At 31.1% G+C, this 25,247-nt stretch overlaps 4 protein-coding genes across 6 annotated transcripts; 1 reads left to right on the plus strand and 3 right to left on the minus strand.

The window, feature by feature from the left end:
- Nucleotides 1–941: 941 nt before the first annotated feature.
- On the minus strand, nt 942–4,014 carry LOC100804205 (glucose-6-phosphate/phosphate translocator 2, chloroplastic). Its single transcript, XM_006594371.4, has 5 exons — nt 3,260–4,014; nt 2,496–2,721; nt 2,181–2,403; nt 1,812–2,025; nt 942–1,216 (listed from the first exon to the last, which is right to left on the minus strand). The coding sequence occupies exons 1-5, from the start codon at nt 3,758–3,760 to the stop codon at nt 1,205–1,207; spliced, it is 1,176 nt and encodes a 391-aa protein (XP_006594434.1). The 5' UTR covers nt 3,761–4,014; the 3' UTR covers nt 942–1,204.
- Nucleotides 4,015–12,039: 8,025 nt separating this feature from the next.
- On the plus strand, nt 12,040–15,170 carry LOC100805449 (E3 ubiquitin-protein ligase RHF1A). 2 transcript variants are annotated; one of them, XM_006594372.4, is made up of 7 exons: nt 12,040–12,395; nt 13,059–13,105; nt 13,254–13,316; nt 13,434–13,530; nt 13,694–14,001; nt 14,082–14,442; nt 14,812–15,170. In XM_006594372.4, the coding sequence occupies exons 1-7, from the start codon at nt 12,252–12,254 to the stop codon at nt 14,830–14,832; spliced, it is 1,041 nt and encodes a 346-aa protein (XP_006594435.1). In that variant the 5' UTR covers nt 12,040–12,251; the 3' UTR covers nt 14,833–15,170. The 2 variants fall into 2 exon arrangements, with proteins under 2 accessions (XP_006594435.1, XP_003541623.1); XM_003541575.5 differs by having other exon boundaries at nt 12,042–12,395; nt 13,655–14,001.
- Nucleotides 15,171–16,035: 865 nt separating this feature from the next.
- LOC100805985 (peroxiredoxin-2F, mitochondrial) lies at nt 16,036–18,553 on the minus strand. Of its 2 annotated transcripts, none has more exons than XM_006594373.4 (5): nt 18,246–18,553; nt 18,055–18,084; nt 17,666–17,811; nt 17,108–17,202; nt 16,036–16,534 (listed from the first exon to the last, which is right to left on the minus strand). In XM_006594373.4, exons 1-5 carry the CDS (start codon nt 18,397–18,399, stop codon nt 16,429–16,431), a joined length of 531 nt encoding a protein of 176 aa, XP_006594436.1. In that variant the 5' UTR covers nt 18,400–18,553; the 3' UTR covers nt 16,036–16,428. The 2 variants fall into 2 exon arrangements, with proteins under 2 accessions (XP_006594436.1, XP_003541624.1); XM_003541576.5 differs by having other exon boundaries at nt 17,666–17,824; nt 18,199–18,553.
- A 1,610-nt stretch (nt 18,554–20,163) lies between these two features.
- On the minus strand, nt 20,164–22,162 carry LOC100500096 (uncharacterized). Its single transcript, NM_001249816.2, is given in 5 exon segments — nt 20,164–20,288; nt 20,767–20,861; nt 21,466–21,624; nt 21,833–21,862; nt 21,946–22,162. Coding segments are annotated over 5 exon segments (594 nt in total). The 5' UTR covers nt 22,150–22,162; the 3' UTR covers nt 20,164–20,182.
- Between the last annotated feature and the right edge of the window lie 3,085 nt (nt 22,163–25,247).

Consider the following 25,247-nt stretch of genomic DNA (forward strand, 5'->3'; position numbering starts at 1 on the left):
AAAAACATGAATAAGTAATAACTTAAAATCACTTAACAATTTTTTCATTTTTTCTGTTTTTTATATTCCTTAAATATTCCTCTTACCTTTCACCTTCACATCACACCCCTACTTTTTATTAGTAATTTTAACAGAAAGGCTAAATTATCTATTTATTCAATCTATTTATTTATTTTATTCAGTTTGTTCCCTATTTTAATAATAGGTTTACATCGAAACATTTTAAAAAAATAAGGGAATAAATTAAAACATTTTTTTTAAATTAAAGAATTAAATTGAGTATGAAAAGGGTCACATTGAAACATTTTTAAAAACTAAGGGACTGATTGGAACTTTTATTAAAAGAGAGACGAATAAAATAAATAAACAGAGGAACCAAAATAGTAATTTACGGAAGCTAATTTATGCAATGTAGTTATGTTCTCTTACATTACGTAAACTAATTTCCATAACATAAAAAAGCTAGAGTTTTCATAAAATGGTTTCGGTAATGTAATGTAATATATATATATATATATATATATATATATATATATATATATATATATATATATATAAAAACTAGTTTAATGTAACTAAGTTACGGAAACTAATTTCTGTGAAGGATATTTTTGTAAAAAAAATTACATGCCAAAAAATAGATGATGCAAAGAATTAAAAGGGGTGTGAATAGGATAATCCTTTAATGAATAATCAATTAGCAACAATAATGATCTAAGTGAACATCGACCAAATAATGTTGTACTGCATGATAATCAATATTGGACTTCTTTTTATCCGTGAAATCGAAAATAGCGTAATTTTTTTTTATAATAATTCATGTAACTTTGTTTAAATTAACTAAGTTAAACCTCTTGACATAAATATTGAGCTTTGAGCAAGGCAAGTTAGTCAACACAATAATAACAAACCAATATAATAATAAGTACTGCTCTACATGATTATTTTTCAAGAAATTCTTCATAGACTTTCAGCCTCAAGATTAAGTACAGTTTAGTGCATTCCATCCTTCTAAAGCTAATTTACAAAGATCAAAACGTGATTACAAATGCTGCTGCTATGGCCCAAAAGAAATAAACTTAAATTCCTATTAACAACAAAACATACTAGCTAATTAATGCCATAGTCCTCATCAGTGACACTTTGAGCTCCAACCATGAGTCATCGTTTCCTTGTGTTACATAAAAGCTTCAAAATAACCACCTTACTGTTTAGCCTGCTCACAGAATCAATTGAAACCTGTTAGTTGTATTCTATATATATGATATTGTATGATGTTTCACTAATTGAGTATACTGTTTTAGTAATAGAAGATCATAGACAAAAACCATTCAAAATAATAATACTGTCGCTCACACCTTGCAAACCATTAGTTGTGGTTTCTGTTGTTCATGGATCCTATTTAAAATTTTCTTTGGAATGTTGAAGATAGAAATACAATATACAACAACTTATGAGTTTTCTTTGGGTCTGTAAAAGTGTAAGAATGCTCAATTTATGTGGAGAGGTACATTCACCAAATTGAACTATTAATTGGGGGGCTGTTGCACGCTTTAGTATGACTTATTTGGCTTTGTTTGCACAGATGAAATGCTTCAAAATCCACACTTTTTAAAGAATAGTGTACAACTGTATATGGAGGTTCTATAATCCTTCCTTTTAATTTACTTGATATAAATATAGATATAGATGGCAAAAGCAAACAAAAAATAATAATGTCAGTGCACAAAGCATGTTGTCTCTTAGGATTCTCACTTAGGATTCTGGGAGTACAAAAAACAAAGTCAATTTAGAGGGAGAGGAGAATGCACCTGTGAATAGAGGAAGGTGCCAAGAATTGCAATGGCAGCACCAAGAGCATTGATGGGCTGAACAGGCGTGTGAAAGATAAGGATGGAAGAAACAATGACCGAAATCCTCTTCATTGTGTTTCCAATGCTAAATGTTAAGGGAGAAATCTGATCAAGAGACATGTATGAGACTTGATTGTACAAGTGGTAAAAGACACTCTGTGCAGCTACCCACCTACAAACATCAAAATCCATTAGTTAACAACATTTGATAAACAGAATCCACTAAGTTAATTTGGCCCAACAACATGAAATAAAAAGCACAACAATAAGAAATCTTGTTGAACCAATTCAAAAACTAACAGTAAAAAATTAAAAAAATGTGCTTACCATACAAAATTGGGACCAATTTGAGATACAGCTGTTTGCCAGCCTGCAGCCCAAACCTTGGGGCCCTCAACAGCAATGGCAAAAGGTGTCAGAATTAACAGTGACATTATGGAAAGACAAGCATAGTAGTTCATTCCACTAACAGACATTCCCTTCATCCCTTTCTTTGAGAATATATTGCGGAAGACAAATGCCAAATTTGATATCATAGCCCCCATGAAGCCTGAAACATCATCAAGTGTTCTCTCTATTTAGAATATTGAACTACCAAATAAGAGAAAATCTCAACCTTGTTTTTCATTTAAATAGTCTTACCAATCATGTTGAAATTGAGCTCAGTCACTGCAGCTAGTGCACAACCACCAATAATTGGCAGCAGTGACAGATAAACCGGCATTGGGAATGCTTCTCCGAGCAAGAACCTTGACACAAGGACACTGAAAGCTGGCTCTCCACTCTTGATGATGTGAGTGAATGAAACAGCAACCTTGGACATGCTCACAGTTGCAGCAACATGCCCAATTGTGTGTGCCACCGCAACCTGCACAAAAAAATTTGAAATTTCTTTAGTGAGTACTACTAAATCAACCTTTCCTTACTTCAAACTCACCCACCATTTGACCACCATAAACGCGTTACTTTATTAAATTCTCTCAAGTAATTTTTCCATCTCTATTTTCATATAAACCTTTACAAAATTTATGCACCATGAATCATGATCAAGATTTTGAAAAACGGTCCACAACTGCAACATCAAGAAAAAGTTATTGTATGATTTGAGTCCACCACTTGTCTGTGATACTAACCAATCTTCATATGATACATAATCGAGTTTTTCAATTTAAAAAAAAAAAGAGTTAATAAAACTCGATTAGTATCAGATGAAGATTAACCAATCACATCACGACCAAATCTGTGGCCACATCAGTTGCATTAGTCTGCAACTCTTCACAATATCAAGAATTGCAACGAAACTACAATTAAGACGACCGCAATTTGAAACCTTGATTCATGACATTAATTAGGAAAACAACAAAAATACAAAAAAAAAAGAAAAAAGAAAAGGATTAATTTCTTACAGGAAACAAGGCCTTCCAGAAGTCCAAGTTGACTTTTGGGACCTCAGCAACCCTGGTGGCCCATGAGACTAACATCATGAGGGAGCCAGCAGCAAGGGACAAAGTGGAGGTGAGCCATGGGTAAGGAAAAGCATTCAAAACCTTCTTATTGTAAATGTTGAAAACTACATTCAAAGCCCACCATGTAGCAAAATACACACCAATCTTGAACCTCTGCGCCGCCTCTTCAGCCGGCAGCTCAATGTTGATCTCCAGAGGCCGTGACCTGTCAGCTTCATAGGCCTGGCACTCCGTCACTCTCCTTCTCCTCACCAATGCCAAGTTCTCGGTGGATGAAAGGTAGAGAGGCTTCTGTGAACACAACTGAGAGGGACCCATGTTTTGTTCAACGTTGTTGATGGTTGGTAATGTCACGAGTTGAGGCCTTGCAATGGGAAGCTTTCTGTTTGAGAAAGCAGAACATGTGAGAGATGAGGCTGTGCATTTCATTGACGAGATCATGGTGTGGCTGCTTGGCTTATTATTTGAATCTGTAACAAAATGGAGCTGAATTTGAGGGGGAAAAGAGAAATCGGGTGCTATAAATTGATGTGTGTTTGTGTTGTGTACTTGGAGAATATCAGAGTTCACAATGGAGAAGAGATTAACGATTGTTTTGAGGAATGGAGAGGAGGGTTGGTGGGAAAATGTAAAGTTGGAAACGGTTTTTCCTAGGTGAGGAAGAGATGCTAGATTTGGACATTATATATAAGACAAGGATGACATGCTTTGTAACACCTAACCGCGTAGATTTTAACTGAAATGAAAAAAAAAAACATAATCTTATAAGAATTTTTCTTTTTTATAGTAGCATATTCTCTATGACAACTAGTTGGTTTTTAAGCGGAACACTCTATAGTAACTACTAGGTTTAATTGCAAATTTGATGTAGAAAAGAAAATTGTTCTTCTACATATATTATAATTATAATTGATGCACAAAAATCTAAAAATATAAATTTTTAAATTATTTTGTTATCAACGTGAAAATAAAATATATAAAAATTGAAAATTTAGATGATAAATTTTTAAAATGTAAAAAGTTAAATGATAAAATTAATGAAAAAAAAAACTTAACTGATAAAATATGTAAAATTATAAAAATTGAGTAATAAAATTTACAAAAATTAAACTTAGATTTTAAAATTCATAAAACAGTATTTAGTACTAACTATTACTAAGTACTATTTAACTACTTTAGTTCTCTCTCAAAAAAACTACTTTAATTCATTTTTATCCTTCAAATTAATTATTTTCTTACTTAAAATAAGTCTGGTTAAATTTTTTTTCCTGTCGTGTATTGGAAAAATACTCCTCCAGTTATAAAAAACTCCTGTGAGAAAAAGAAAGACACATACAATATATACATATGTAGTACTCACCTGAAGAAAATCTAAATGTAATAATGTTATTTAATTCTACATTTTTTTCCTTACATCACACAAAGTTAACAAATGTATAGGGGCGTGTTTAAATAAATATTTATAAAATTAATTTTAATATGAATTGATTTTGTTTGAATGGTTTCATTATAAATACAAGTTAGTAATAAGATTCAGCATATAATTTTTTATAAAAACAAAATTTACATAAAGTTAATGTAATTAAAAATCAATTTTTAACTAAATAACTTAAAAATTTGATATTTTTTCAAATGCTTCCTTAACAATTTTAGCTCGTTGCTTTTCTTTTTGTTCTTTTTTGTTTTTTATTCCATCAAATTCCGAGAGTCAAGTACATAATTTTCTATGAAACATAATTTTCCATCTAATCATATGTGTGTGCACTGCACACCAAATATAAATATTTCATTATCATTATTGATACCAAGGGCAAATGAGGCATTTAAAGTCTCACTGTTTACAAAATAGTTGAGGTTCCTATGGCAATGAGACACTTAAATATGTTGTCCACGTTTTAAAAGAGGTAATATTTTTTTAGATAGGTAGTAATGGAAAAAAAAGAATATATGTTTGAGATTCCTTTAAAATTTTAAAAATATTATCTTTTTTTCATAAAATTTTTCGTATTAATTTTGGTCTCCATAAGAATATCTTTTATTAGTTCTTAATGATAATTCTAGTAGACTGTAATCTAAATTGACTAATAAACTTATGCATATAATTTTTTTATAAATGCATTAAATAATTTGTAGTGATTAAAACTCTCTAAAATGAATTAAACAATTTGGGACGGTTAAACACCTCCAAAACTTAATTATAATTTTTTAACACCTAGGCAATTCTCTTACACTTTCTAATGTGATTAAAACAAAAAATGAAACAACAATGGATTTTAGTGTCTTCTAAATATGTTTGAGAAAGTAGGGAGAAAAAAAATTAAGTTTGTTAACCACTCTAAAAAACCATCTAATGAAATTATTATTGAAGATCAATAAAAATATATTTTATTTTAAAGGGACTAAATTAATTAATATGAAAATTTTTATGAAAACAAAATTAATATTTTAAAATTTTAGATGGATCCCAAAATATTTTGCCCAAAAAATAATTGATGATAAATTGAGAATAATAAATATGCATATCAAAATCAAATGAGAAAACTTTCACTGTATAGATATAAATTATAGATATAGACAAATAAATTATAAATTAACGGTTATAAAGAAAGAGCATGAATTGATCATTTTTTCCCCCTACAGAAAGTGGTCTCTGCCTGCATGATTAGAACTAGTACAACAATAATTCTGCTCAACCTTGAGCACCCGCCCATTGTGAACCGCTAATTCCATTGCAACTGCTTCATGGCCTAAACGACAAACCTCAAGAATCCATCGATTGTGGGCTGAAAACAAAAATCTTAAAAATCTAAACGAGAAAGACAGACACCCCCTAGTGGTGTTTGATCACATGACATCATGAAATGCCACAACTTGTCACATGTTTAGCACATGATGACGCTGATTACCAATGTTTTGCTGATCACGGCAATTATTTTCTCGTGCCATAATTCTAATTTGATTTCTTTTTTGGGGTGTGCATGATGAGGTATATTTTCTTGGGGGATTTTTCAAGTCATTATTGACGGCTGGTATGAGGGCTAGAATAGTATTAATTGGAGTGCATATTACATATGGGTTCGGTCTGGTCCAATGTGATTGAAAGGAACTTGGTTTTGTGTCTGTATTGTAATCACAGCTCTTGCATTTTGGAAGTATGTTGGAAGCGCAATTTGAGTTTGTGTTTGCAAATTGAATTCTGACCCTTCTGGTTTGTTAGGGTCCTCTCCTCTGGGTCACGCTGTCTTGTGTCTATCGGGACATTTTAGAAAGAGTAGTATCTTCTAATAATATTAATTTTGTACTAGTTCTAATCAATTGGACCAGTTTTCAAAAATATTGAGGTTTAATTACTTTGTAATCCTGAATTTTTATCAAATTTTTAATTAAATTCTTGATTTTTTTAATTGAATCTTTAAACTAAACTTGTATTTATTTTTTTAATTAGGTCTATCAGCCACCTAATTAAAAAACAAATACACAAAAGTTTAAGGATATAATTGAAAAAAATATATTTTAAAAAATTATTTAAAAATAACTAATAATTTAGGGATCCAATTAAAAAATTATCAACATTCATTCGTAAGTCAGTATTCTCACCTTTATAATTCGTGGAAATTCTCACTTCTGTCAGCTCACTAAAAAAGTTTAGGTTCTTCAACCAATTATAACACTTGTAAGGGTAAAAATAACAAAAATTTACAGATTTTTAATTATGTCCCTAAAATATTTTGTAAATAAAAATACGTTATAAAACTCCATAAATTTAGTGGATGAGAAGTAAATAAAGATAAATATGTTATAGAACTCAAATAAAACTAATAATTCTAGGATATGAACTAGTCATATCACATAAAATTATATTAAAATTATGACATCCCCGTGACGTATCAAACCTCTATGATTTATGTTTAATAATCTTTTTTTACTCTTTGATTTTTACCCTATATATTAGATCTATTATCGTAACCTTATTTTCTTATATCAACGATATCAAGTTAGTACGAGGAACACTACGAATATTTTGATGAGTCAAGCCATTGTGTTTGGTTTCATATTTTGCCCCCTTTTAATATATGTGGGGAGGAAGAATACTATTTCTCTTATGAAGTGTTTGGGATGGTTATAATGTGCTCCAATTTGACGTTACTGTGTTTGCATGAGACCAGTAAAAAAATGTTTTGCATGAGACCAAGGGAAAAATGCGTACATTTGTGTGTTAATATTTTAAAATTAATATAAAAAATATGTCAAAAATGATAAGAAAAACTTAATTAACTAAAAAAAACTTAGAAAAACCAAAATTGCATCCGTTTAAACTTTAAGAACCACAAGTGCAATTACGTTTATTTATTTATTTATTTTTCATTTTAATTTTTTACTCTATTCAAATGACATATTGGCCTTAATTAATTTTTGATGATTTATTATACTTTTTTTGAGGATTTATTATATATTTTATAATGATTGCATATTGGTCATATTACATAAATTATAGGATACTTTTTTTATAGGCAAAGTTCGAATTCATTTGATAACTAAAAACTTCAGTTTTTTGGAAATGACAAGTTTGAGATGTATAATTATACATAAAACCCAATTAATTAATGCCATACATTTACAATAATCTCCCTCACAATAGTATACCAAAGAGTTGAAAATGGACAACTAAACATTTTCTTGCAGTATTTTGTACACACAAATTTATTGAAATTTCCATTTAAAAATGACAAGGTTTAAATATAACAATTAGTTGTTCTTGTGGTCCATTTTCCTTTTTTCCATTTCTTTCATTATCACAGCATTGGCCAAGAAGAATCGATCCTTATGATGTCAAATAGAGTATGCCATCCTTTTTGTGAGATCCCAGAAGTAAGGATATATTGAAGATGTGTTGATTATTCTTTTGGGGGGATCACCTCTACCGAATGGACTACGTGGATTTTGTTCAAGTAATTAAGATATCTAAGCACTTAATCAACCTTTTCTTTCGTCTCTTAATTTGGTTGTCTTCTTAGCATTGACTATTCTCAGTCTCAATTTAGTATATAGTAGAATTTATTTTAGATGATTAACCGTTAACCAAGCAGAGAATCCCAACATACGTACACTAAAAATACTATTACTAGTTCCTATTTAAAATTAAATCTCGATTGTGCATTCATGATAGCTAGCCGTGTCTCAGATTTCATCACAGTGAAGATCCTATACACTAATTAGAGATACAAGAGCAAATAATTAATCAGGGAGAATTGGATACAAAACGGACAATATCTTACAGGATCTCCTTATTTTAAATAATAACCATATACTTACCTTATCAGTCTCACGACATTAATTATTTCCTTGTTTAAGACAAGATTTAGTTTCCTTGTGTTAAGATTAACTCTTGTATTAAAAAAAGAGATGAGGAACTTGATGACTGAACAAACAAGAACAATTTGGTAGAAGCAGCTCTACATATTTGAGACAGCTCCCGAGCCAGTTCGATTTTCTCATCCAAAAAGCTCAGAGCTACCAGAATTGTAAGCTCTCGTTGCCATGTTTCTCTTACATACTCCTACAACCCCCCCTCCTACGTACCCGATTGGATTATCTTCTAATTTTAATTAAATATGAGACTTAATTGCCTCTTTTAGAAGAACAGACGGATATCCATTGCTCAATATATAATAATAATAATAACATACAGCATCTTTGGTATTTGAACAAGAATCGTTGAATAAAACTAATGTTTATCATTTTGCTAAGCAATATGGTAAGTTTCAGGAATCAGATTTCTCCACACCAGGCGAATTTCTGCCATCAACTTCTCAACCACAGCATAATTCTTTGTTCGATCTTATGCAGTAGCATGCATCGGAGCTTCGTGACTAATTTCTAAATAGCGCATAGTGCAATTGAAATCGGATCCAGAATTAACTCTATGGTTCACCTAAAGCGTTGGTGTACCCATTATTCCATTTATGCATGCAAACACATACACCGGTGATTACGGAAGATGATAATGCATAATGTTAACAATGGCATTTTAGAAACCTGATTCATTGATGAATCATTTTGGGAGGGATGTATCTAGGAGTGTATTAAAAGGAGAGTCAAAAAATTTCTTACACAATTATTTAAATATTTAACTTCTAATAAATAAAAAATTATTATTAGATTTACATAAAACTAGAGATATGATCTATTAGAAGAAAATTAAATAAATATTAATTCAAAAATTATTTTTTATTAATAATTTTAAATTCTAATTTTTCTCTCTCTCAAATATACATAATAGGATCCTTAGAGAGGGACTACCCCTTGGATCCGTTCCTGATTTTGGCTTCACTTTCCTTTTTAGATAACAAAACAAGGACTATAGTTACACATTCTAATGGACACTCTACATCCTTTTACCTTTCTTTACCAAAAAAATAAAATGTAGTGTGATATGGATATTTTGATGTGTAAATTTTAATTACGACAGTAAAATGCCAGAATCGGTAAGTAAGAACATAGTACTAATAGCTAGCAAATTCAGAGGTATGATTCTTCTATTTTAGAACAGTATTAATTGAGGACCATAACACACACCTACAAATAGATACCTAACTTCCTTTATTGGAAGTGACTATATTCTCATACATACATTTAATCACACACTCTTCACTGAACCTCTATCAAAATTTTACTAAACATTTAAGACAGTCACTGTTGTTTGAGAGGATAATATAATATTTATATATCTTGTAAGATTTGTGAAGTCAACTTCTAGGTGGTTTTAGCTCTAGCTGAGCACATGCATGAACTTCATAGCGTTAGATAGGAAAGAAATTGTTGATATGATCTTCATGAGAATTCAACAATAAAAAGTTACTACTGAAGAAATGATTTTATGTTTATGTTAAACTAGTACTAAATTTACCATTGCGTGGACTGCAGGGTATACTAGAGGAGACAGATCTTCACAAGGCTTTTACATCAGTTCTGTTATTACCATTGTGTTGAAAAACGAGATAATTGAAAATGGTGTCAAAAAACGTACATAACTATGTTTTAATTACTAAGGAGGTCTAAATAATTGAGAATATACTTAACATTCCTAAAATAAAAAAAATATAAATCATTATCATTATGAATTACTTCCTATCTATTGTTTATAAATAAGGATAGTTCTACCAATTTCTTGAAATCATGAGGACAATTTCTATTTTTTATTCATCAATGAACATATTTGAATGTTTCAATGTTATACACATATATGTCTCATGCATGTGCTTCATTAAATTTCCATATATTTTTTTAAAAAGTTTGGTGATACTTCATTAATACGCATATGTAAAATATCCAGAAATACCAATATCGTAACGTATCGAATATGGATACTTAAAGCAAATTGCGGGGCTACCAAGCATAAAAATGCCGTTTCTTAAACTCACTGGTTGAAGATTTTGCCAACCCCATGATTTGCTGGTCCCATTGTCTAATCTAGTGCTTCATCAGGACACTTGTCTTTGGCATGACGTAACTGAACAACTTTGAAACTCAATAGCCTCTAGTTAGTTACCTCCAATATATTCATCCACACAATTTAATTAAACTATTTTTTGGGGGTAAATAATAACACTAATTTTGATTGTGAATGATACAAGTAACTTGCATACATTTTTATACTAACAGAAACAAAAAAAAAGCATACAAATTCTAAAGTAAAAAAGTTCATTCCATTTTAAGTTGTAACTCGATCTATTTCTATTCCATAGAATAGCGTTACGTGTACGAAGGTTGACGTTTTCAGTAGTGTTCTTATGTTCAAAAGAAATTTCGATATGTTGGGGAAAAGAATAATCCGAGAGGAAAGAAAAGGACAAGTGCTTTTTCTTTCTTCTTTTTGGATAGTACAAAACTGCAATATATATAATTTTTTGTATAATAAAATGTCATGATAACATAAATTATAATTTTTTGGATAGTACAAAACTGCAAATATATAATTTTTTGGAATTTCTTTTTTTTATTATTATTATAAATTATAGATTATATAAATAACATAATTTACTCTCTTCAAGGAGATTTCATGCTCTATAGATGTAAATTGAATAAAATTGTTTCTAGTTAGGTCAGCATAATAATTTTTTAGTACGTAATTTTTTTAGTAGGTGTCGATAGTCTTAATATATTTTTAATGACTTGTTTAAAATGTCTTTTTTTCTAATATTTTATAACAAAAATCATATAATTCTTACAAAATTAGAAGATCATGAGCATGTTTAAACTTTAATTGAAAAAATTTAAAAGTATTTTTATTCTTTTTGAAAGCAAAGTATTTCCATTCTCAAAACAATAATTTTTCTTTCTTCATTTCATTTCATGTATAAAATTCACAAAAATGTTTTCTCAATTTTAAGAATTTTTATTTAAAATCCACAAAAATATTGTTTATTATAAATTGGATATCTTCTTAAAAATGTTCAATTTTCTTAAAATATCCAATTTTCTTAAAAATATCCAATTTTTTATTTAAAATTTTATAATAATATTTTCTCAATTTTCTTAAAATCATTCAAATTTTGGCAATCTCATCATGAGTTCATCACTTATGGAAGAAAAAAAATCATATACATAGGATTAGGAGCTAAGGCTAAACAGAAAACATCAAAACACAAAAAGAGAAAGAAAAATCCAAAAGCAAGTTAATTAATTCTAATATTAATCATCATTAAAGACAAAAATACATGAGATAAGTCATACGTTGATTTCATCAAAGCGTCTGAATCGGATTTTCCCTGCATTTTCTGCTTCCTCCCCTCTTTCCCTGCCTTGTATAATTCTTTTCTTTGACCCTTTACACACTCTCTTGGCCATTTCTAGGGTTCTTTTCTTCTTCTTCTTCTCTTTCACCATAAAACTCTTCTCCATCACACACACACACACCACTGTGCTGCTAACCATGGCAAATTTCACTTCTTTTTCTTCATCTCTGACACACATTCCACCCATTTCAGCTCCTTCTTCTTCTGCAGCTTTCGACGATTCTTCCGAAGACTCCTGCAGTATATGCTTAGAGCCCTTCAGCGTTCATGACCCATCTACTGTATGTTGTGATCCACCACTGTTTTTTTTTTTGCTTTCTGCATTTGAGTTTCTGAAAAAGTTACTAACTTGAACCAGTGATCGCATGCCCATGAACTTGTTGATTCAGTCCTGTTGAATTTTGATAATGTTTTGGTCAAAAGTTGAGAAGTTTGATTTGTGTGTTTTTTTGGGAATTGATATGTTTTCACTTTTTCTTTTTCTGGCTTGGGTTGGGATTATGTGGTTTCGGTTGAACTTGCTTAGAACTTTACCGTGTTTTGTTTTGCTTTAATTTGAGATATATGTGTGGATCTGCTTCTGTCAGCAACAGTGTTAGCACCTACGGAAAATTCTGCCGTGAAGTTATGTGCATATTCGAAGAATGCTGTGCTGTTGTTTGTTCTTATTCTTGCACCAATTGATAATTTTTTGTGTGGATGAGTTAATTTTTTATTTTCTAGATCTCAAAGTGTCCAGGATTAAGATCGTTGAATCCTGTGAGTGTTACAATATATTTTTCAATAATGTGTTACTGTTATCTATCTATTTTGATGTGTTTGATTGTGTTTTGCGTGCGGATGAATTGCGACTTGTAGATAATCAAAAGGAAAATTTGTAAACTGCAGTATGCTGATATTACATTTCTAACAGAGTATTAATATGTTTTTTCTTCAATTTCCAGGTCACCTGTTGCAAACATGAATATCATCTGCATTGCATTATTGAATGGTAAGCTGTCTAATTGCTTGATGAATAGATCGTGTTTGGTCTTATATGAGAAGCAATTGTATCATATTTTTTTTTTTTTTTTTTTGCAAATATGGACAATAGTGTGAGTTATGATGCCTGCTTCTCACACAACTCTTTTATTCTTTAGGTCACAAAGAAGCAAAGAGTGCCCAATCTGTTGGCAATCACTTGCTTTGAAAGATCCTGCCAGGTATATGTTCACTTGCAACACCTTTTCCCACTCCCTTTCAAATACTTGTTACAAGCCAGCCATTTATGGGTATCATTAGCAGTTTTAAATTTTCATCAATTGCTTATTCTTTTGTAGCCAAGAGCTTCTAGCTGCAGTGGAAGATGAGAAATGCATGAGATCAAGAAACATTGCTAATTCTCGTGCCCCCCTTGGACAACTTAATGAAAGCCACGTAAGATATCTCAGAATTGATCTTTATGGAACTGTTTTGTTGTGTTAATTTCCATTGGTGTTAGTTTCCTAGATATAAAAAGAATCATAGTTTCATTCAATGATCAGAGGCAAATTATTTGCAGGATGATTCTTGCTCAGATGACTCTGATTTTGATGATCAGATTATGAAGCGCCTAGTTTCTGCTGCAAGAAGAGCTCATTTTGTTCAGAGACAGGAAAGGAAGAGATCACCTAGTGCTGGTCCATCAGAGGCTCTTGGTGTTAACTCTTCCATGCATGTTTCTGAGGTGCAAACAACTCTTACAACTTCATCATCTGGGGGTAGTTTGCCAGCTTCTGGTGTACCATCTACTGTTAGCATTCAACCTCCAGCACTAAATACTACTCCTGAGAGTGCAAGGAGACCAAACACTTCTGAGATTTCCTTCCCTGAGTCCTTCAAATCAAAGTTTTCTGCTGCTTCAGCCAGGTAAACATGTTAGCACTTGGATTGTTGTATGCTCCAGCTATTATCCATTAATGCTAATATATCCGAAAATATTGCAACAGATATAAGGAATCAATTTCAAAAAGTACGCTTGGTCTTAAAGAGAAGTTACTTGCTCATAATGTCTCGGTTAAAGAGCTGAGTAAAGGTGTTCAGCGCGAGATGAATGCAGGCATTGCTGGAGTTGCACGGATGATTGAACGCCTTGATCTTAGCTCAAAACGGTCCAGTGCTCCTCTCATTGCTGTCCATAGTGTGGCTACTTCAGACTTCCCTTCTTCAGGGAAGTCTGTTGAAGAGAATGGCATTGGGGGTTCTCCTAGTAAAGAGAATGGAGGTGCAGTTCATGATGTTAGTTCAGATGTTCCCCCACTTGTTACTAACATGCAATCTTTTCGAACAAAAACTCCTCCATTTCTTCAGGTTAATCCTAATCTATAAACCCCTCTAGTTGTTTGTCCTTTAAAAATCAGTTTATTACAATAAGTTACATAGCTTGATTTGCGATTTTTCGGGTATTTGTTATCCACAGTGGACAAAAGATAAAAAGAACATTAGTTAATAGCCAGTAAACAACACATGTTTAAAATGAATTTGTGTAGCAGTCATATATTAGTTATCTTGATGAAACAAAATTACACCCCTATACTATTTGCTGTTGCTCTAAAAGTAAGTGTGACAAATTGCATTTTGGTAGTGTGAATGTTTCTGGTCTAATTTTGAATGATACTACTATTGCTTGAAAGTTGACTGTTGACTAATGCTTGCAATGTGTTTAACTTCTTCATTCAGAGTGGACATGGAATGGTATGAAGACTTAGCTTGTGGTCATCATCAACTTGACTATGCTGTCTCAATTGTCCTAGAAGAGTGCAAGAGACGCCCTCTGATAACCAATGTACTCATTGGTATGCGTCCTGCATTGTTATCAATGGTAAATTACGCGTAGGAATTAAAATTATGTACAATCAATTGATAAGAGCCAGCGGTTTCATCCGTTGGACGATTATTCAATGCATCTCTGATATAGTTTCATGGTTTCTTATCCATGTTTACACCTTTATTTTTTTCGATTAAAGTTTACATCTTTTACATGCCAGTACTTGATTCGCATTAATCAAATAAGTGAGAGCATCTTCTAATTTTTCTAATTTGGTGATTGATACTCCCTTCTTACCTAATTATAAGATCATTTCAACTGATTAACGTCTCTTAAGAAAAAATAGTTAATTTAATTAATTATATTAAATTTATCAATTATTTGTATTGTTATTTCAAAATTATTATTTTCTTATTTTTTTTATCCACTTAATTATTTTTTATTAATGTTCGGAGAGAAAATAATTAAATAAATGTATGTAGGAAAAAATAATTAATGTTGTTTCAATTAAGTAAGGGTAGTTTTTGCCAGGAGCCTTCGGACAGAGGCGTAGAAAAAAAATATTTAATATATTTAGAAATTAGATAAGAATCTTATAAAAATGGAAGTGTCTTATAATTAAAGAGTAATTAACTATGATGAGCTAATAAATCAGACCTAAACGAGTGTTTAGAAATTAGAACCAAATTTGCAATGCCATCGTCACTCTCTCCATTTTACCAAAAGCAATAAAAAGTAGCTTTTGCATAAATTGAACTCATTGACATGATTTTTATCCTTGAAGTGGTGTGGTAACGCTATTCCAACATGCACAAAGTAATAGCATGTTTGGTTTGGCGTTAAATCTAGCAAAACTCCCAATGAATTCTCACGTCAATATAAAAGCTACACAATGTAGCTTCAGGTTTTCACGTTATGAATCCATGTTTTTGTTCCTGAAATAAAATATGTTTATCTTGTCCTATTTCCACTCAAACTAATTACTTAGATAAGATAATTTATGTGTGCTACCTACATCTCTAGTCTTTTTTTTGTTGTTGAAATACCTGCATCTCGAGTTTAATTTGATGGTCATTTTTTCAAAAAAAAAGAAGTTAAAAAGATGTAACACAAGCAGAAACGTGACAGAAGCCTCAAGAAGATTGTAAATGATGATAATGAATAACATCATCAAATAAATACAAAAGCGATGGAGTACCAAACATAAATGTGAGATGCATGCCAGAATCTTCTTTCCCCATATTATTGTGTCCAGGTAAAAGGGATTAGTGACATCAGAAAGGAGTTCAAAACTCAAAAAGTGAACCAATACTACAACAGCAACTCTCGAGTTACATTTGATCAGCTACAAACATCAGGTTATTAAGCTGTTTGTTTCAAAGTAAAAAAATAAAAAATAAACCAACCTAATACATCTCAATCATGTTCACCTATTTGTATTAATTCTGTCAAAATCAATTTTACTGAATTATAAACCAACATTATATTGTATTGTAAACTTTATGCATACATGTAAACCAACAGAAACCTCAAATCTGTTCCAAAATAGTTTGTGCAGCAGAAACTGTGACAACAGATGGATCTTCCTCAACATTAAGATCCTTAATCACTCCATCTACCACATATGCTGACCATCTACAAGCAAACAATAGCTAATCTTTTCACAATTGACATCTTAAATCTGTAGTCAAAGATAGAATATGATAGATGCGTCTTATGTAGAAAACACTTTATGTGGTAGAAACCAGGTTGAATCAGAATTTTTACCATTTTCTAAATTCCAATTTTTGAATCATATATCTATGTCTACTTCCTCTTTAAAAGTATACATGTGAGCATGAAAAGAGTTTGACATTGTTAAACATATTTACTTTGTTAGAATACCATTTTATTCGGTAATTTGACTAGTTTCTTCGCTACTTTACATCCATCTTTTGTTTCCTTTGTCGTTAACAATGAACTTATGACCTCACCATTTCAGTGTTCGGTTCAGTTTCAAAATATTAGAAGAAAGCAAGTCTTCTCCAAGGGAGTTATAAGGTTGGTTTGCTGACTGAAGGAAAAAAGGGAGAGCGTCCAATTCCTCATATTACCATTCTAATAAAACTAACAACTAATATGTGTCTATAAAAAAAACTTAAATAATAAATGTTCATGTGAAAGACAGAATGCTTCAAATCTTAATTCAAGGAGGGGTATATATTATACCTTTCAGATCGAGTTCCAAGCAAAACATTGGAGAGATTAGTAACTAATTTCAAGCTTTTGTGAAAGCTCCCATCAAAGTCCCCATAAAACTCAATCTGGAAGTCCAAATTAAAAAGAAAAAAAAAAGAAAAAGAAAGGCAACACTCGTAAACAGTACCCAAAAGAAAAAGAATTCAACCTAAGTAGTTGTAAAAGATGTAAAATTGTAAATACAGCATTAGGCTAAAACGGTAAAACAATTTACAAGTTCAAATGCTAATGATCCTGCTACCTCTGTTTCATTTTAAGTGTCAATTTTTGAGAAAAAAAATGATTTTCTTATCTCTGATATTAAAAGTTCAAAAGAATAATCACTATTTCATTAATTATATGCTCAGAGAGAGAGATATATAAAAAAATTAGTTAATAAACAAAAGATATAATATAAAATCATACAATAATTTTAATAAAAATGAGAATTTTAATTATATTTCTTAATTTTTATATACAAACCTTAAACCACAATTAAAAAAGAATGGAAGTAGTAACTAGTAAGGCAAGAAGACAGGGATAACCTACAGCATCTTTGCATTGAAGCTTCTCTGCCCACTCATTCATAACATATGGATCATTAATAGAGACACAAATAACGGTATCGATCCCCTTAGCCTTAAACTTATCAATATTCTCCATGTAAGTTGGAACATGTTCTTCTGAACAAACCCCTGTGAATGCACCCTGAGAGATAGTCAAAGCATCACAACAAATATTTTGGAAAAAAACAACATGAAGACAAGGCCCATTAATTTGTTTCAAGCAATTGTTTTTCCTCAAACTACATGAAGTATCCATTCTGTCATAAAATATCACTGAATTCTTATAAAACAAGTACTACAATACAACACACACCGAAGAGACAACCTAAAATGCATCAACTAATAAGAGAAGTATCAAGATATATAACTCACCGGGATTCCAAATATGACCACTTTCTTGTCCTGAAACATCGTGGGGAGAGGAAATTATTTATAGTAACTGAGCCAAAAGGATGAAAATGGTTTGAAAGTGAGAATGGTACAGAAATAGTACAGTGAAGAAAAGAAGGTGGGGACCTTGAAGATGTCAATGAGAGGAGTGGTAGAGAAGTTAGAAGCAACACCTTCGTCCCATGAGCGAGCTTTCTGAAGAGAAACATTGGGTGCAATAGAGAGTATTTCAGTTCCAGTTGTAACCTTGGCCAAAGAGGAAGAAGATTTTAACCCAAGAGTTGCAGGCAATGACTTGGTGAGTCGCTTCACCAAATCGGGTTTCATGGCTTCTTGGGTGGGATTCCTTTCGTTTCGTTGAGAATGCCAATGGAACAAACAAACATGCACTCCAACATGTACGAGGCTTTGTTAATGCCTTTACATTAACTCCACCGCGCAACATGCTATTCTTTTCTTGTCCCTCAGTTCAACTTTTTTGGATCCTGTCTTGAGCATTCTGCATTCCCCTCTCTCTCAGTACAGACAACCCAGTCCCGTGTCCGGGTGTTCGACATGAACCCAACATTTCTTTTCCTTTCCGTTGACTTTTCTGTTACCTTATTAAAGATTTATTTAGTGTAAAGAGAATTTTAAAAAGACTATCGGGTCATGTTAGCCTTTTAAAAAGGAGAGACCGAACCAAAATAAAAAATCTTTGATAAGTTATAAGCGAGACTTAGACCTAAAAAATTTATCTAGACTAAACTCAGACCTTTTTAAAGTCTGACCTATTCCCACCCCTATGTCTCCTGTCCATTTCAGTGTGGTGCTTCCTAATCTATGTTCCTTCTTCATTATCTTCACTATTAGTAATTCCCACCACGTAAATATTTTGATGGAACAAAACAAATTGGGTTACTAGTTTAGAGGTTCTTTGATTTGTAGTCTCTAATTTGGCTAATTAATTTTATGATTAATGATCAAAGGTATCTTCCTGAATATACATTTTTAATATCAAATTAAATGCATGCGGTGGTAAGAACTAACTTGTCAAAGAATTGCTTGAGTTGAGAGGATTAACCTTTCTCGGCCTGACATTATTGGCTCAGTAAGACATTACTGACAGTTGTTAGTTATGTCAACAAACTCACTAACAGTGTCAAAGGACAGAGATGAATTTCATAACATTGTAGAAATTCGAGGGCTAAAAATATGGATTTTAAAATGACAAATTTGATCTGAAGACTTCAAACACATTTTATCCAAAAGTAATGGATCTTTAAATTGTTACTTTAAAAACTTAATGTTCTAATAAGTGTAGAGTAGAGCATTATGGAAAAAGCTAAATGTTAGATAATTTTACTCTACGATCCCACACAAATATGTGCAGGGCCTTGATACAAATTAGGTTAAATTAGTATTCTAATTTTTTTAGATTTAATTTAGTCATCTAATTTTTTAGGATTCAATTTAATCTTTTAATTTTTTAAATTGATTCAATTTCATCCTTTAGTTTAAATGGTAAGAAATTATATTTTGTAATGATTCAAAATCACTGTTAAGTCATTTTAAACCACCACAAAATTTACATATTCCAAAAAAAAATTAATTAACTTTGAAAATAAGAGGACTAAATTAAAAAAAATAAAATAAAAATTAAATTTATTTTAAAAATTAAAGGATCAAATTGAATAAAAAAATTTAAAAAATCAAATTAAACCTAAAATAAAACTTTTTGTTTATAAATTAGTCAGTATACCTCCATAATTTTTTATAAAAAATTGTTGCAATTGGAAAGAAAAAAAACCGTTGAGACAAGATTTGGATTCTCTATCACTTTTTTGTTTAAAATCTCTATATTTCAATACAACGAATATTTGCAAGTTATATCTCAGTCTAATTAAAATTTAAGTACAGTCATTTAAAGAGAACCAAAATTTTCCTTACATCTTGATTGCGTTCAACCAAATAACCATGCATCCAGGGAAGAAAGGAGTAGTTACCAGTTACAACAGAAAGAAGTCCAAAACTCAACAAAAAATCTGAGTCAAAACATTGAATCAGCTGGAAGTATCAGGTACATTTTATTGAAAACTTATTACTACCTACATGCAAACCAACAGAAACTTCAAATCTGTCCCAAAATGGTATCTGCACCAGAAACTTTAACATCAGATGGAGCTTCTTCAACATTAAGAGCCTTAACCTTTCCATCTACCACATATGCTGACCATCTACAAAGAAACAACATCTAGTCTTCTGAGAATTGAAATCTATAATCTATAATGCAAAACAGAACAGACATGTCTTGTGTAGAAAGCAATGTTCCAAGGACTAGCCGTTCAATCAATTGGTCTGGCTTTTGGTATGGTTATCCCCAAGAACCCGTATTTGGTAAAATAAAGTGGTAGCATACCAAGTTGAATCAGAATTATTATTTCTTACTATTATGTTGAAAATTCTAACATAGGAATTCTGTGTGTTATGTTTATTTCCTCTTGAAAATGATACATTCAGGAGCATAAAAATAATTTGACATTGATAATATATTTACTTTGATATATTGTCATTCCTTGGTAATTTATTTTTAAGTCCATTGTTAATTTCTTAAACAGTGAACTTGTGGCCACAACATTTTGGTGTATGGTCTAGTTTTAAAATATCGGAAGAAAGCAAGTTTTCTCATATCAATACCAAACGAATGTAATATACCTTTCAGATCGAGTTCCAAGCAATGCACCAGAGAGATCAGTAACTAATTCCAAACTTTTGTGAAAGCTCCCATCAAAGTCCCCATAAAACTCAATCTGGAGACAAATTTTATACAATAAGAAAAGACAATGCTCATAACCAATTCCAAAAATAAAGGAAATGGGAATACACCATATGGCAACAAATGAAAAAATTATAATTAAAGGTATTGATTGATGCACGATAATCAACATAGTAATCTCCATATTTATTGAACATATAATGTTTACTGAAGAGCTCAATTGTTACATGGATTTAAGAAAAGCATTTCCAAAGTTCTCTTCTCATAAACCCCTTTATTCATTTCACACACCAACAAATTACTACAATTTCATATATTTAATTTAACCAAATTACTGCACTGCTGATGCATTATTTTCAAACTCGTGATTAGTAGTAACAAGATGACAATGTACAGCACAACCACATTCCAAACTCAATTAGAAACGAGTTTACAGATTCTATGATCCTTTAGTTGTGACGCAAGAAATTGGTAACAAAAATTCAACAGAGCATGTAAAGAAATACCAACTATTTTTCAAGGCAAAAAGTAAAAAACTAATCACCAATGCACACAAAAAGTAGGGGGGGGGGGGGGGGGGGGGACTCAGCACATGAAGCTTTTCTTAATAGTGATGCAAGGAAAACAGGATAACTTACAGCATCTTTGGCTTGAAGCTTCTCAGCCCACGCATTCATAGTGTACGGATCATTAATAGCCACACAAATAACAGAATCTATCCCCTTAGCCTTAAACTTATCAATATTCTCCTTGTAAGGAGGAACGTGTTTGTTTGAACAAACTCCCGTGTATGCACCCTGAGAGAAAGCCAAAGCATAAAATACATTACTATGGAATAAATCTATAACAAAAAAAAAATCACATTTGTTTCAAAAAATTTCATTTCCTAGAACAAACGAAGCATTCATTCTGTAGTACCAAATTTTACAAAACAAGGGTAACAAACACCAAAGTAGTGACAACCAAAAACACATAAACTTTATAGAAAATGGCAAATTAACTTACCGGGAGCCCAAAGATGACAACTTTCTTGTCCTGAAACATGAAGGGGAAAAGGGGCATTAGCAATTGAGGAAAAAGAGAAAAAGGGGGTTCGACAAAATAGAAAAAAGAGGGACCTTGAAGATGTCTTTGAGAGGAGTGGTGGAGAACTTGGAAGCCAGGCCCTCGTCCCAGGTACGAGCTTTCTGGAGAGAAACATTGGGTGCGGCAGAGACTATGTCAGTCCCTGTTGCAACCTTGGCGTAAAACCTCGTACCAAGAGCTGCAGACACTGATTTGATGATCCTAGAACCACCTCGATTCACCATAGCGGATGCCATCACAAATTTCTACAGAGGCTCAGCACTGAAATCAGTGGAAAGTAAAAGGAACCTGACATTCCAATTGTATGGGACATTTCTTAAAGTAGGCCCAGTCCAATTAATCTAGCCCAATTCAATCTGACCCGCCCACTCTAGGTTAAGTCATTACTCATTCTGAGTTGGAGTTGCGATTTGTATTTTTATTTATTGTTTTTATTTTTTAAAAGATTAGAATTTTAAAAATATGTTTAATTTGACTTTTTATTTTTTGCTTTTAATAATTAAAAATGAGATTTTATTATTATCAGTGTTTGGTTCGTTCGAAAAAATATTTTTCCTGAAAATGAAAACAGAAATCCAATCACATTCTGATCACCATTCTTTATTTTCAATAAAAATAAAAATAAAAAATAATCAAATCAAATACTACCTTATTGTTTCATCTTCATTGTTGTTGGTCCCTACTAAGTGGTTAAAATTTTTTATTTTTTTAAAAATATTCTTCTCATGGAATCACTTTTCCATTTGCACTACTACGGGTGTGAATGATTCTGTTTCAGATTTTGCATGTAGAATCACATTTTCCTTCCATTATGTATTTGCTTCTACTTAAGAAAGAGGTTGTGATGGATTTAAACTGAGAGATAAAATGATATTTTCCCTAAATTTTAAAAGTTTGTAAGGACCCATAACAATTCTTGCAGGACCAATAGCATCTCGCTTACTCATTTGGCCAAAATCTGAAGTGTGGAAGGCTAGAGCATGTGTACTTACGTAGGTCTTGCAATTTCAGAATTTACAAGTTTCTTTTACCTTTTAACGTGTCAACAGAAAATGATTTAAATCCAAGTAAGATCATCTTAATCCTCCTTTTTTATCACTGTTTCATCGTTCTGTTGTAGGAGTTATAGCTGGTTCATGCGATTATATAAATAATTTAATTAAAAAATATTTTATACTTCTCTATTGTAAAATAATTATAATAAACTTAATTTTAAAGTTATTGAAATGAATTAAAAAAATCATTTATGATGAGGTGATGTTAATAATGTGTGAGGATTTGAGATGGGAACATAAGCTTTTTTAAAAAAAAATAAAAGAAATTTTTTAATTTATTATTTTTTTAAATGTAAGATGAACGAAATTTTTCGTAAATATCTTAAAAATCTTGGAAGCATCCTGCCACGTTGGTACAGTGGATGGCTTGGCTGTTATGAATGATCCTGTCAATGTGTGTCCCTCAATTATTATAGCGAAGAAAAAGAAGGTCCTTAACGTGTATTTTTTTAAACATGCTGGCTTTAATGAACCTGAAAGCAAAATGAGGATTGATATTTTCATAAGAGAAGTGTTTAAGTGAATGATTGATGAGATGCAACATATTTGATAATTTTTCAATTTTTCTATTATTTTGAATAAATTTATGTTTTGTTTTAAATTTTAACTCAACTTTTCCTACAAAATAAATTTTAAAATATTAGAATAAAATAATTGTTTATGTTATTTTACTCAATACAGTCTTAAAGTTATGCACATAAACTTATACTTGAATGGCGTTTGGTGTCGATAAAACTTTTGGGCGAAAAAGAAAAGGCGTTGATAAAGAAATTCATTTTTCTTGAGGGTGTCGGCTAGAAGGAAAATTTCTTGGAATAATCATATACTATATTTTTCGGTTGACAGAGGAAGAATCATATTTTCAGAAATAATAAAAAAGGGAAATTTGAAATTTCTTTGTAACTTGTAAGAAAAGAGAACCGACAGAGACAATAGGACATTCTTAAACAACAGATCTTGCCCGTAAGGCCAAGAATAATTGATTGACAATTTCATTCATTATTATAGGCAAAGCCCCAAAGCTTATGCTGGCAATCATATATAACACTTTACTTTTCCAAAGGTGCTAATAGGATCTGGAAAATGATAAAGTGAAAAATATATTAATTTTACTAGTGACTTTTCCTTTCCTTGTTGTCTTCCAGGGAAGCTATTGTTGGGAGCTTTTCCTTTATTATTCACTAAAGTTATGGCAAAACCTATATCTAAAGAGGGTTCACGTAAAAATGTACATATTGGTTCGCATAAGCATACTCAAATATACTCAAATATCAAAGGAGTTATTCATGTTTAAGCTAGTTTCAATAATACTATTGTAACTGATACAGATGTACCAGATCGGGTGATTTTTTGGTCGGTACTTGTGGATTCAAAGGTACACGAAGAAAGACACCTTTTGCCACTCAAATTACAACAAGAAATGCTATTCAATCAGTATCAGATCAAGGCATGCAACGAGCAGAAGTCACGATAAAAGGTTCTGGTCTCAGAAGAGATCATATTCTCCAGTTAATTCGTTAATTTTTATGAGTTTATAAGTTTACTTATCCTTTGTGAGTTGACTCGTGTGTAAATTTTCTCTTTAATAAACTCTGGATAGACTCGATAAACTTTAAGTAAATTTGGTAAACTCTTGAGTTTACCATCAAGTCAACAAGTTAAAAAAATTAGATCAAAAAGTAAGTTAGTTTGGAAATTTTTTGTTTATTTAGTGTTCAACATACCTCCATTTAGTGTGTTGTTGTTCCTGAATCGAAAAATTCTCACATATGATAACCTCAAATCCTTGTTTTCTAATAACATCAAACACTTGATGAGAATGTTCTACCACTACTATAACATCTGTACGTTATTATCTAGTAATGATGCAGTACTATACTTGGTTATTTAAGTATTCTGAAATTTATAATTTATTATTTTGTTTTATTATATTATTGAAATATTTAATTAATATGTTATTTATAGATATTTTATTATTATTTTTATATGAAATAAATTCTTAAAAATTTACAAATCGAATCTATAAAATTCTCACAAGTCTATATAAATTTTTGAGTTTGATAATCTTATTATTCACTATTAAAAGTATTTAATGGAGAAAAACATATGGTCCTCTTATAGTCCACACATGAGGATCTAGATATCCATATTCAAATTGCAGCCTTTATCTTACTCGAGGAATTATATACTAAGTTAGTTTGAATAATTTTTTAATAAATATTTTTAAATAAATAAAATAATAATAATAATTTAAAATTCTCTTTTTAAATTATATTAAA

This window comes from Glycine max, chromosome 13 (genome assembly GCF_000004515.6).
Source record: "Glycine max cultivar Williams 82 chromosome 13, Glycine_max_v4.0, whole genome shotgun sequence".
NCBI classification, from domain to species: Eukaryota; Viridiplantae; Streptophyta; class Magnoliopsida; order Fabales; family Fabaceae; genus Glycine; species Glycine max.